The sequence below is a fragment of the Idiotropiscis lumnitzeri genome, chromosome 10 (genome assembly GCF_059441095.1).
Source record: "Idiotropiscis lumnitzeri isolate Australia: NSW breed Sydney's pygmy pipehorse chromosome 10, RoL_Ilum_1.0, whole genome shotgun sequence".
Taxonomy (NCBI): domain Eukaryota; kingdom Metazoa; phylum Chordata; class Actinopteri; order Syngnathiformes; family Syngnathidae; genus Idiotropiscis; species Idiotropiscis lumnitzeri.
Window position 1 is genome coordinate 18,183,423 of NC_142400.1, and position 14,659 is coordinate 18,198,081.

The 14,659-nt window shown below is 39.6% G+C and overlaps 1 protein-coding gene across 1 annotated transcript in view; it reads right to left on the reverse strand.

Moving 5' to 3' along the window:
- Positions 1-14,659, reverse strand: part of emc2 (ER membrane protein complex subunit 2) — a 37,394-nt gene that overhangs the window by 5,462 nt on the left and 17,273 nt on the right. Inside the window, exons 6-10 of the mRNA XM_088307390.1 lie at positions 12,900-12,985; positions 12,398-12,457; positions 6,994-7,075; positions 6,680-6,790; positions 5,090-5,194 (exon numbers count right to left, since the gene is read on the reverse strand). Of these exons, the coding sequence (XP_088163516.1) occupies positions 5,090-5,194; positions 6,680-6,790; positions 6,994-7,075; positions 12,398-12,457; positions 12,900-12,985 (444 nt within the window). The remainder of the gene's footprint in view (positions 1-5,089; positions 5,195-6,679; positions 6,791-6,993; positions 7,076-12,397; positions 12,458-12,899; positions 12,986-14,659) is intronic.

Here is a 14,659-nt window from a genome sequence, read left to right on the forward strand (position 1 = left end):
CACCCCTGGGTACTTTTGGAAATACTCTCAAAGCAGGCTCTGCCTCTCCAGACATGCCACTTTTAGTCGTGTTAAAAGTCAGAGTGAAGCCCCAGCTGCATGACCTGTGTGTGGCCCTTTCCAGCTTATTTCAAAAATAGAGACGAAAAAAAACATTGACAGAGAGGGCATTTGCTTCCAGGACAAGTGGAAATTGGTATATTGTTTTCACTGAATTACAAAACAACAGTGTCTGTCTAGTTTGCCATGAGTCTGTGGCTGTTCTAAAAAAACTACCAGACGAAACATGCAAACTCTGACAAGGTGACTGGAACGCAATAAAAATAATTACAGTACCGAGATTTAGGGGGGTATTGAAGGGCGATTTCCGATATACGAAGAAATTCAGGTTATGTCACCAGCGCAGGAACAGAAATCGTACGTGAGCTGAGGACCTCCTGTACTTGTTTAAAGCTGTTGAACTGTATACCAAAGTAGCAACAGTGTTTTAGTATGTACCAAAGTGTTGCAGATCAATCGTACACCTGATTGCCATGTTCACAAAAAGATGGAGGGCTTTTCTCATAGGAAACCAAAAGAAAGGTGCCACAGATTAAAAAAAAAAAAAGGGGGTGCGGCAGGAGTCCCAGGAAATAAGTGGAAGTGCTTGGTGGTATGCTCTTTTCTCGACCGTCTGAAATGCTGTATAGCAGTTGTCTAGCAGGTGACCTCATGCCTACTCTGCTTGTCCTCTCATGTGCGCGAATGAAACAGCTGCATCAGGTAAACCCCCGCGCTCCAACGTCAGCGAGTAAATTGAGGCAAAACTCACCATGCATTTGGGATTTAACAAATCAAAAATAAATTCTCTACGATTTTTTCAAAATAATATTGGACAAAAGTTAAAGAAAAATGTAAAATACAACCTTTAATTCAAATGCATTTATTCAGTGGGGAAAAAAACTATATCCCACAATTAGTAATTCTTTTACATGAAAGCATATGCCAAATTTATTAGCACCCATGATGTCAAAGGGACACTTGAGTGAGCTGAACTTAACACAGACCCTTCATTTTCAGATGGAGGGATAAACCTTCAAAAGAGCACAATTACATGTATTGTCTAATCTCATCACAGAACTTCATAATGACCTGCAAAGACACCAATTTCGCTGCGAAACACTGTTCCAATCCAACTGTGAGCATGAGACAAGCATACCACAGCCAAGTGCACATTGCCCTGCAGACTGGCCTTGTGTTCTCCAGGTTGTTGCTGGCAGCTGATGAGCTGCCTTGTTTTTTTTTTTGTTTTAAAATACATCTGCTGTTGTGTGATTTTAACCATTACAATTTATAACTAATTCCATGGCATCCACCTATTTGAAGATCAAGAGTGAATTTGGGGGCTGCGTGTCTCCAGATGCCCACACTTGGCCGAGACATTTTTCATTTATTTACTCAAGCCTTTGGTTGTGCTCAAGCATTAGAAAACAGGAACTGTCACTGAACTAACAATTTCCATGGCCTAAGGTTTTTTTCTCTCTCTTTTGCAAAACTTCATCATTAAAAGAGCAGTTGGCTAAGGTGTACAATTGGCTCGAAAATTTCCAAGTGTGACTCATTCAGCTGGATTTAGGGTGTGCTGTAATGATCATTGCATTTCATCGCCTTGATGCATATGTGGCATTACGCCGGATCTGAGTTAATTATCTCCTCAGCCCGAGGTGTGAACAATATTTTCAAACTAGCAGACAGCTCTGCTTCTCTACAGAGCTTCTTATTATAGAATAATGACGCAGCAGGAGTTTATGGTCCGTGACAGAGAACCTAATCAGAGAATCTTGAGCTTTGGAGCGGCAAGAGGAAAGGCCATGTTGGGCAGCTTTTAATGCTGCTTTCACTTATCGCCCACATGCCTCCAGATCCTTAACATGTCAATTGACCCCGTTGCTAATGACTTCTTTTTTTTTCCCCCTTTTAATAAATGGGCCCCTGACAAGTTGACCTCTTGCTGACGTCTGCTGCCACTTGCAGTCACCTGCCCAACTTTTTCTCACTGAGGTACGACAATCACCAGGTACCGAGGCTTAATAAATATGGACAACTGACATGAAAAACGCATTAAAGGAGCAATCAATCAGGAAGCACTAACCCACAGCAGCCTGCAGCTGTCTCACACAGGCCCACACAGTGACTCCCTTGAAAGAGTGCTTATATGGGAGGTGAGGAGGGGGGAAAAAATAAAAACGCTTAGACTTTGTCATTTAACTTGTTTAAAGCAGTCATGAAAAATAAATCCTAAACAACACACCACATATTGCCTGTGCACATATTGGCGCACACACACACACAAGTATGCACATGCGTACTGATAACTGTAACGGTACGAGTCCAAATATTATAGAACAAAAATAATAAGAAAAAACATGAGAAAAAAATACAAACGGAAGAAGAGAGGCAGAAATCTAACAATCATGTTCCTTTAAGAACAAAAAATGCATTTTTAAGACAGACTACTGACTTTCAAGCGGAGCTCAAGTATTTGAGACTTTGACCAGAAATACTAAAGTATGAGGGAATCCAAAGACTTCCCCACTTAACACACACTATAAAAAGCATCTCTGCCATTGTAGAATATCATTTCCTGATATTTAGTTCATTCCTTATTCTGTTTTAAATATTTTGGAATAGTTGGAAAACTGCAGGCATCCAAGCATATTTGGCGAGCCAAATAAACTATTTGAATTGGGTTCATCTGCAATCAATTACCCAGAAGGAAATCTCCCTCTACTCGCTAACTATTCAATTGAAAATTACACTGCAGGCAGTCAGACAAACTAAGGATTACATTAAATGTTTGTATTTACAGAAGAAAACACAGAGCTAACTCCACAGTTTGTTACTTGATGAGGACAGCATTGGTGTTTGAATTTTTGATTGGCCTTCTTATCCCTCTTTCTCCAGACTTGTGAATACTGTTTGACCATCACATAGAAAACAGCGATTATTAGAAGCTTAATATTCGTCCATTTTAAAATGTAATAATCATTTCTTTAATGCTTAGCATCTCTATGTATTCCAATAATCAATCCATTCTCTGACTTCATTGTTAAAACATGTTATGGAATTACATGTTTAAAAGACTGATAAATCTCTGTGGATTTGGATACGAGATAAATTAGTTTCAAATGTTGAAACTTTTAAGATTTACTATATTTACAACAAATGAGGCCTGAAAAAGCTAAAAAGCACAAAGGGTCGATCATAACGTCCCAAATCATGGGCCTCTTTTGGGAATATTGATTATGACCAGTGGTGTGTCAGCAGGGGGACAGAAGTGTGCAATATTGACAAGACTTTATAACTCAACATCGTACAAACACCTAAAAGTTATGTGAAATGGTAATAATTTATTCCCAGCAGATATTAGTCTTCATTTCAGAACATGTCAAACACTAATTAAAATAAAATAGACCCAACAAGACAGTCCGGATCAGTTAGCCCAGACGGCAACAACCAGCACGTTGTATAACTTTGACAACTCAGGGATTGCTCACACAGCAAAGCTACCTGCTAAAGCTATTACGAATGCTGTACAAGACCAATGAAGCACTGTGGATCTCGCCTGTGATCGACAAACTAGTTGACTTTCAACAATTGCTTCAACCTTTGGGAGGAATAAGTATATGTATTGTGATGGATACTTTTTGGTTCAACAAAAAACGATGTGTCTCAACTGTTGTGTGCCACGGATTTCGGATTCAGTTATTTATCCACTCTCCGCACATGACGCTATTAAGTCTTAATAACAGGACAGCTGTGTATGCATAACTTCGGGAAGAAAACGTGCGTACGAGCCTTAAAAAGAGGGAAGATTTTTGCGTTCGCCGTGGTCCATTGCAGAGCTCAGCGATCATGTCACCCAGGGGAGATGGGGGCGTAAAAGGAGTTTCCTCATTGGAAACCAACCCTCCAAGGGGTGGAGGGTGGTGGTGAAGGACTTTTTCCCGTTTGCTTAACATTGGCCAACGGGGGGCAGTGGAGGGGAAATTTTTACAGCTCGGAAAATAATCGTCAACGGGAGTGGCTGAAGGTGATGACGAAGATTCATGATCGGAAATCACTAGCGTCATTTTCACATTCCCCTCAACCTCCCCGCACCCTTAATTTGGATGCCTCCCAACACACACACGCGCACTAGTGCAGGTGACGGAGGTGGTGAGATGAATGCTGGTGCATTGAGTGCACATGCCTCATTGAAAGGAAATACAGTTTAAAGGCCGCTGAGCGGCAATGGTTTGCAAGTGTGTGTGCACTTAGCGAATGTAGTTTCTTCATCAGGGTTTGTTCAAAGTCGCAAACGGTCTCAAAGATGTTCGCTAATAATTTTTATGGTCTCAAACTGCTTTTTTCTTATCGTAAAGAAATGTTGAACATGTTCAAAATTTAATAGCGGCAAGAAAAAACCGCTGCCAAATGTCGCATGAACGCCTTGGGAACGAACGCTGACAAATGAATGAATGAATACATAGCTATGTGCATACACACTTGCAAAACTAAAATGGGTTTAAGCCAGGTTAAATTCAAGAGTGAAGAGTAATTACGTTCAAAATAAAATTTAAGTCCATCTTCCCAACGCTCACCATGTCCCATGTTGTCCAAAGTTGCAACAGACCATTAATGGCGCGCATTCAACCACATAATTATTTTGCCGTTTACGCTGGAGTGATTCCATGATTAACACGAGAATCATTCATTCAGTCAATTATGTTTGTAAGAATGAGAATTTATTTTGAGACTTGAGAATATTTACGATCATAAAGTCCTACTAATTATGTATTAACAAATGAAGACATTGGAAAAACAGATGTAAGGGATTTTAATGCCAAGGAGGGCCTTGCTTTTAGATTGACGGACTCAATACTTTATAAGACATTGTAAGGATCCGTGTGAAACCTGAAATAACAAAAAAAACTCAAAACAAATGTTTATTACGAACCCTGTAACAAGTAAAGCAATGCTTTCAGGACCATACAGCTAAAATGAAAATATCATGACAAGAGTATTGAATAATAACGGAAGTGGTGCATGTAATCATGATGTCACTGACCTTATAGGCTCTATTTATTTGATTGGCAGCCCAAGCAGAATACTTTATGTTGTCCTTTTTCACCTTGGCACTAACCTTTGGACTGGCAGCTATGTGACTTGCAGACTAGATAGAGGAGAAAACACAGGAGAGTGTCAAGGGATGAGACTGAGTGTTTGCATGCTTCAATGTACAATATCAATTCTCAGGGGCCACATTTCTCCAGCACCAGCACTTCAGAGAAATTAAATGACTTTGTAAGCAAAATATCTTGCTGCACAATCCATTAGACATCATGGGAATCGCTGCCTTTGCGTGACTTGACGACTCCCCTCCAAACCACAAATGCCATGTATTCCCCATGTTACTTCCACTATCCCCACACAGCACACCGAGATGGCTTGCCCTGTCTGATGTTTAAAACCTTCCCAACCAGAATGCTAAAACCGTAACTACATAATCTACGTGGTCTTTTTTTCCCCTATAAAATGGTTTGGGCTTCTGTATTTCTTTATTCCTCTGTGTGCGAGTGTTTTTTTTTTCTAACTCAACAAAAACCTCAGTTTAGATGATGTCAACCCAGACAGGCTATCCCTGTATGACAAAGTGCACTATTATGGTGGGGAATCCCCACACGTGTTGTAAATAACTTAGCCGCAGCCCAACTGTGGTCAGTGCTACCAGTTTGTCTGTGGAATTGTCAGAGTTGGTGCAAGCTGGTGAAAGTTGCCTGCACTTTCACCGACCTTCTTGCACCTGTCAAGATGTGGACCGGCAAGACTTGCTGACAAAACACACTCAGACTGATCTGCAAATGATAAAGGATAAAATCTCACCAAAAGTACTCAGTTAAGACCTAAGTGTTGCCGGATGACTTGTCAGGAAATCACAAGGTCTGCTCTGTCTCCAGGCAAATATAAATGTTAGAGGAAGCAAATGTCTCCATTTAACCCAACTCGGTTCCTCGTACTTGTTGCTGAGCCTTCGGAGAGTTTCACAAGTGTGCTGTTTTAAACTGTTTGGATTATATGAAGAATGCCAGTGCTGCACAAGGAAAACAGAAGGGCTTTCTGTGTTAGACCAGCTTCCCCTATGCACCTTTAATTCCAAGCAGCCCTTCGTTTATGTTCTTATGTCAGGTCTCACTTTCAGATGATACATTGGCTATAGCAAACAACATCCGGTTTAAACAAATCAAATTACCAGCGGGCTGTTCGGCCAAAACTACAATCAAAGTGGCACCTGGTTGGATCACTTCTCCAGAGATTCCTGCACTCTCTTTCAAACCATGACTGCTTTATTTATTTAAGTCGTCGTCATAAAAAAGTTCCCGGCAAGGGGGTATTATTACTTAAAGAGTTCCAGTGGGGAAGACTTTCCAATGCTTGCGTTCACCATCTGAGTCAGCAATGAGCTGACCTGTCTGAGAGCCCTTCTCCCCCTCTAAAAAGACGTCCACATATACTGGTGGATATGTTCACTTGCGTGGTACTTGGCACACCTTGTGGCCGGGCTCAACGCTGACAAACCACAGGGCTACAAAAATGTCTATTTTTGTTTCTTCTGTTCTGCTTTCTATCCCGATGTCTCCACATGCAAAGCGGGACTCACCATATACAGACCAAACAATGCTCTCATGTTTCTGTTGTTCAGCCTCAGAGCCTGGGCAAAATACTTTCGAGACAGCTCCAGATTTTCCAAGCCTCCCTGAGTGTATTTCACCTGTGAGGAAAACAAAGCCGATAATAGTAATGGCAGAATGACACCGGATGAACACTTTTTTCGTGAACCACTTTTCTGTGAAACGTTGCTAAGAGTGTGTCTGTCGCCTTGGAGTTGGAGATGAGGTTATATTCACAGAAATTAAACATTTATTCCATAGTTCGCCGCAGTGCTTCATGACAGACGTGCAAATGGTTACATACCTCCGCATACTGCTCACAATACAGGTGATTGTGAGGATTGGTCATCATCAGCTCCTCAAGACAAAATGCAGCTTTTCCATAACTGTGAAAGAGAAGGAAAAGGGTAAAATTGATTTAGCTGTAGGTTTGGCATTCCTTAGGTTTTGAAGTGTGAAGCAACAAAATATTTACTGATATCATACAAACTGAAATGTAAACCATGACTAAGGTCTCCTTGATACAAATTATTCGTGAAAATATGGTGATGCACCAACAAGAAAAAATATTTACAAGCTTACGGAAATTAAACACAAATGTGGGAATAGTCTTGCAAGAACACAGCGGTTCAATGCCGTCCCTTTGTTTTTCTATCTGCAGCCAACTACTTCGCTGAGGTAGCTACCAAAACCAGCTGGCACACAGTACCGGTACTCAGATGGCATCACTTCTCAGTAACAGACTGCAGAGTATTGACCTCACTACACTGCTGCTCCCTAATTAAAAAAAAATAAAATAAAATAAAACACTTTTTTTTTACATTTTACAACACAATACAACTTTATTTCTATAGGGCATTTCACAATAGCTGGAACTGTTGTGAACAGCTTACATTATGACAAAATGGCCATAAATATAAAGGATCAGTGAGGTTATAAAATAAATGAATGAACACACAATTTTGTACTAAAACAAGGTCCCATACGTGTACTTGGAGTGCTAAATTGACTGCGTTGCAGGATGCAATTCCGTTTACAATTTCCGGGACACTTAACATATGGAGGCAGCACCTCTTAATTTATGTTACAATCAGTGACAGTTCTGTTTTTCCAAATGAATTTATCCCAAAGGGATCAATTTTGTTAATCTATTGTTGTTTAATATGATACATTGAAATTTTTGGAATGAAACAGAGGCCCAATCCAACATTTCGCCTTACTTTTATTCAAACAAAAAGACTCAGTTGTTTAAATTTGAAATATTTGTACTATTTCCTAACAAATGTTTTTCTAACATCAATTTACAAACCCAATTCCAATTAAGTTGAAAGTTGTGTAAAATTTTAATACAAAACTTGCAATGATTTGCAAATCTTTTTAAACATGTACACATCTTTTTTAAACCTGTATTGAACTAACTATACTACAGAGACAAGATAATAAATGTTCAAACTAATGAACATTGTTTGTAAACATTCTCTCATTTTGAATTTGATGCCTGGAGCACATTCGCCCCAAAAAACAAAAATGCTATTAAAAGGAAAAATGGGGTGAGCGTCACACTACGTGAGGAAACATTCCAACAGCTGATGAACAACATTTCTCAACCTACAATTAAAAACAATTTACCATTCATTATATCATCGAAATATTTGAAGCATCCGGAGAAATCTCTGCACGTAAGCGACAAGCCGGAAAATAAAATTGAAATCCTGGGATGCTCGATCCATTAGGTGGCGCTGCATTAAAAACTGTATTATTGTGTAATGGATATTGTTATGTGGGCTCCGGAACACTTTAGAATTACTTTGTCAGTTAATGCAGTTTGTCATTATATCTAAAAACAAGTAAAAACGCTACCATGCAAATCAAAAACTGTATGTCAACACCAAGACACAACAATTGTTCTTATGCATCCAAGAGGTGGTGGTTTAGAACTTTTTCCCGTGCGGTCAAGCACTTGCACTTCACAGGAGCAACGCTTTGTTGTGAATGACAATCACTGTCTGTCAGCAGATGCACCTACCAAGTTCTACTTTTTTTCATGACAACCTTGTGTTGTTTAATTATGGATTATTGAAATGTATTATTCAATTAAAAATATTTTACAACTACACCACAATGCAACTCAAAATTGATTTTTCCCCACTCATAACCATTTGTGATGACTAATGTCAAACAGGACCAAATGAATGAATAATCTGAAAAATAATCAAGTAATAAGGGAGGGAACATTAAGGATAACTTCTGCGAGAGGCACTAATGATCGGTAACGACACAAGGCCCTTGGCTTATATGAACATAAAAATTACACTTTTCCATAGTTTGATGTTATTATCATGTTCAAACATCACATTCAAGTGTTGTGTAGAGGTGTCTTTATCACCATCTGACATTTAGGAATCCCAATAAAATCAAATGTGGTTTGCCAGAAACATCTTACAAATTCTGCCTTGGTATGTAACAATAACTCAGTCTGTAGGGACTTGGGTTATGAAGATGGAGGACACAGGAGAGAAACGCGTTTAAAAAAAAAAGGCAACAAGGTGAGATGCTAGTCTGCTTGCTGGTTTTTGTCAAAGTGCACTTGAGCAAGGTATTGTCCCCATCACCCAAGTGAGGCAGCACTCTGCACACCTCTTTCACTATGAATCTCTGTTTGCATGCCTGCATGCATGAATGTGAGCTGGTTCTGTGTGGCATGCAACTCAGTATTCATCGAAGTGTGAGTTGAATTTCCCCTTCAGGGACACCAATGAGCATAATAAATACAAATGGAAAAAATAATCTAAGCATTACTGAGCCATTATGTTCATGCTTTACATTACGGGGTAAAATAAGCCATTCGTTATACCGCCCAGATTTAACTGCCACAACAGCTATTTAAAGCCGGCCATAGTAACTGGTTGAAAGATTAACAGCAGAGGAAGGGAAAGGAAGGTGGGAACAGAGAATGAAAGAAATAAACAGGGGGAGGGGGTTTCACAAAAAGGGAGATCACAGGGCTCAGAAAGTTGGGGGCTGCTTACAATTACCACTTCCTCTCTATAAAGACTTTCAGATGTGCTTGTGCAGGGGCCGTGGCTTGCAAGAGAGTCTGTTCCATTAGCCTCGACAAGAATCTTATACTTGGGCCAGACTCTTACCTCTCCTCATTTCTCACTGAGCCATCTCCTTCCACCATCACCAAGCAACTTCTCCATGGCTGCTCTGAGCCTCATGCAAAAGCACAGTTCTTGAGCAAGTCAGTAGCCACAATATGAACAATAGCTTACAATTCTTTTGGAAGTGAATACAACAGTCAATTGGCCTTTCTCCACATTCTCATTCATCAAAAATTTAGTTTGTGGTTAAAAAAAAATGTCGCTATACATGAGTCCAACTTAGCGTCACAGTTTCATGCAGCCTTCTTTGTAATACTTAAACTCCAAAGTTGTGCAAACTCTGCTGACTCAATTATATTCACAGGAATGCATTGATGTTTTACAAGTTAAGATTCAACTGTCTTCCTATCATCAACTGAGTACATCTCAACAGATTTTCTTTGACAGACTGGTAAAAAAGTGATAATATCGTGTTGTTCAGAAGAAGAGGAAAAATGGGGAGTTTTTAAACTCAAAAAAAGAAAAAAAAAAAAAAGATATTGACACGTCTGGAGATATGGAGGGGGAGTGAAATTACAAGTGTTTGGATAAACTGGGAGATAATCCGCTCACCCCTGAATTTACTCTGGCTTCCACAAAAATAAAGCCTCCCTTCCAAAAGCCTGAAAATTTCAATAGGTAGACATCTTACCATGCTACACATTCCTTCTGCCACTACCGTCACACCAGGGCAACCAAAACACCATTGAGCCAATGTGAGCAAGTGCACACACATTAAAACTCAAGTCATTTCAAATGTCAACTTTTTGTCAAACACTAAGATGTTGAAAAAAAATGTGGTAGTCACCAACAATTAATTGTCTTGAGCAAACAGTGCGAAAACATCATCCAATCATGAAAAAAAAACAAAAACAAAAACAATGAAAGAACCCCAGTTGGCACATAACTTGGGTTCCCTTATACTTTCATTCTATCGTTTATATTAAGAGAGTATTGCTTTCGTGAACCGAGATACCAGTTTTACGTTACAAAAATCTCATAGGTTACCAGCAACCAAAAATATTCTAAAATTACGAACACTAAAATGATATGCAGGCTGGTTGTACATTTACAGAATACAGTAGACAGAGCTAGCAGATATAAAGTGACCTGTTCTAATGAGTAAAATTTATACAGAAAAAAAAAAAGAATAGGCGATGATAACGATAACAACACTGAACGTATAGGCACATGTACTTCCAGCAATGATTCCTTCACTTTTAACCTAACTGCAGACTATATAAGCAGTACAAATTACCTAAAAAATATGCAGTTCCAAAACAGCCAATCCAGCCTCGTACAAGCAGGGGAAAGAGGAGATTGTGAAAGAAATAAAACATGCAAATATCCAAGTTATAGAGCACTGTGTTCTTCTTTATTTAATCTATCCCAAATGATATTGTTCTACATTTCATTGGAAGTGTTCCGTATTCTACAGAATTCACAGATGAATTACATCCTTTTTAAATGCAATTAATTATTTTTGCTCTATCATCATCAGTATACAAGTGGCATTTCTTTAATTTAAAATTCTGGGTAAATATATCATCCGGGAAAATTGGTTATCTTGATAGGCCTACCAATTGATCATGTAAATATACTACACTGACTAAAATGAAGTCTCTCTTCTGATGCTGGCCGGCTCTACCACCGGGCATAGCAGGGAAAACACTGAACGCGATTACATAAAAGGCAAAAACAGTTTGCGAACATAGGGGTGAATAAGCACCGGAACCAAATACATTTGGCAATGTGCTTACCATGTCACACACACGGCACATGGAGAAAGCATTCTGTGCAGTAAAAAGGGGACAAACGTCAAACATTTTGGGGAAATGAGGCGACCCTTTTTGATGTCTTTATTTCATGGAGACCTCTACAAAAGATGACGTTGCATCACAGACAGATCTACTAAAGATGGCCTAGCGTCATTGCCACGCCTAAATATTGAACTGTTTGCGTGGCTGAATTACTATTATCACCACAAATATGAACTTTATGCTTTGTGTTTCAGGTGAGATTATATTAAAGTCAAATGGAAATTTACCACTGTTTGTCAAAAGAATAAAATATTCACTGTCACCTCCCTTGCAAGCTCCGCCCCCAGTCCCCAGCATAGAACGCATATTGGGATTGGATGCATGCGGATGAGCGTATACACTGATGATGCATCATGTCCGATATCTATTCCCGTACGAAAGAGGTCGATTAGGAAAAAAAATTGGTCTGTACTGTTCACGCTGCATGGAAAAAAAAAAAAGTTGTGCGTTGCATATGGGCAAAAACAAACTGAATCGAGCTGCATCGTGAACATAGCCTAAGTGTAAATGTAATCCACTAAGAATTTGGTCACAGTAATTGTCTTGATTTATTTTTTTTGGTTTTATAAAAAGGCCTGGTGCAATATCTGATATGATCTTTTCTTGCATAATGGTGAAGTGGGGCAGTGCTCCCCAAATCAAGCATATGGGGTTTCGGTGTGCAAGTTTAATTTGGCTTTCCAATTGGAGCAAGTGTTCATGCTCACCAAAAACTATTTTTGCAGGATAATAAAAATATACTTACTCGTGTTCATTTATGTAGAGTTCCGACAACTCGTGCCATGCTTCTTGATCACCAACAAACCTGTGACACAAAAAGAACTCTGAATAAATAATGCACAAGACATGCAACTTAACCCAGCTAAAACTAGTAGGTCAAAATATCAAGCAAAGTAAAGCATTGAGATCTCGATTTCAGTCCCATAACAATAAATTATTCAGCCCTAATATTGGGGTATTACACACTCAAGATAGGCTGAGTGCGTATCTGTCGTCAGTAAAAAGAACATCCGTGGGTACTTGTCCTGGTTAGGGATGATTACAGGGACTGTCGAAAACCCACTCCCATCCTTGCTTAGAACACCCTTTTATAAAAAAACTTTTCCTCCTCCATCCCCAAAATGGGAGTCAGCACGGACTGTTCCTGGGACAGAATGCAATCTCAGCAAATATATAGACATCTAGACATATACAGTTATGTACAAAAAGTGTCAGTCTTCCATTTGTGAAAGGTTAGGGAGACTTACTGCTCTAAATACTCATTGAGCTCCCGGATGGCTTCAGGGCTCTTTCCTTGGGCCTTCAAAATCGAGATCTTGCGTTTTCTTGCAGCCTGAAGAATAAAACAGGATTTAGCTCAGAGTGTCTTAGAGAATGTGACTGCGATGGATTGTTTGAGCTCAGAGTTTCTTCTCACAGCAACTTACAGTATTTATCACGAAATCATTTTGGTGCATCACAACAACAGCCATGAAGACAATTGAGTAAAACCAGAAACAGTAGATGACATTTTAAAGTCTATTTATTTCAATAATGGAGTTTTGAAATGAAGACGAGAAACAGGACATTGGAGGAGATATTGGCAGTGCCGAATAAATGAGCTCATGGGCTAAGATAAAGTGGTGAGTCATTACATAACCATCTGGGGAAAATGGCACACTACCCTAAACCCAAATGCCTGCCTTCCTGTTGGCACAGCAGGCATCTCGGACTTCGCTTGTCCTATTTACATCAGTTGAAAAATGCGTTCCGCTTCGTTTCGATGCCGAATTGACCTAAAGGGGGATTAAATTCTCATCAATCTGAACTATAAATTATTACTTCCACTGCGCTGACTTTTCCACAGTTATACCCGCGTTACTCTCCTCCTCATGGTAGTGAGTGAAAAAAAATTATAATAAGTTGCTGGTCCATTCAAAGTGCACTGCTCTGCCACAGCCTACTTTATTTATGTACTGGCACTTGCTTGAGTGGGGCTTCCTCTGCATCACTCATTGCCAAAGCCTTTGGGAGCAACCAATTATTAACCGGGAACATGGACCTGCAAGGGCATCGCAGTCCCGACCAGGTTTGATCTCCACTGATTGTACAAGCCTCAATTCCAATAAAGCTGGGATGGTGTTTAAAACTAATAAAAATGAAATAAAATGATTTTAAAATCCATTTAAACCTATATTCCATTGAATACATGAGAACGAAAAATGTTTCATGTTCAAATAGATATACTTTTCCGTTAGCAAATATTTACTCATTTTGAATTTGATGCTTGCAAAATCAAATTAAACTTTCCAGCTTCAACCAGCATTCCTGACATGCTTTTAAATGGTGCAACTTGCTGCAAAGAGCGCCTCGTGGGCGGCTGCGAGTGTGCTGACGGTCCACTGCTGGAAGCAAATCATGCCTGTTAAGAGCGCATCTTGGCGGCTGCGAGTGAGCCCACGCTGAAAGCATGGACATGCATTACATTGGCCTGTTATTTATTTGTGTTGATTTCGTAGACACATTTTCCCACAAGAATTCATGTCATTTACACTCACACTTAGCTTACCACGTGTTGACAACACGCGTCTCAAGCTATGCCAAGCTAAGGTTAGCATTCTTGCGGTTTAACAAATGGAATGAGTTTCCATTTCCAACTGATACACATCTTAATATCTAGTCGACAAACACCGTGCAGTATTGTCAATCAAGCAATGCTGTCTTAACTACTTTCTAACTAGCCATGCTGGATTAAAAACATGAGACCGTGCAGCTGAGCAATGCTGTGGATTGGTGCCTTTCACACAGATAACGGATCAAATCCCAGTCATGACACTAACATCCTAATGGTTACAAACGTAATTACAAGTTACTGCCTGTGTTAAAAATGAGTGGGATACATACGGGGTAAGAACTGTGCCAAACATAATTACTGGCGACACATCAAGACGTGCCCCTGATGAAAAACTCCCTGATTGCATTGCTACTTTCCACCATAAGAGGGCACTAACAGTGGAAAAAAAGAAAT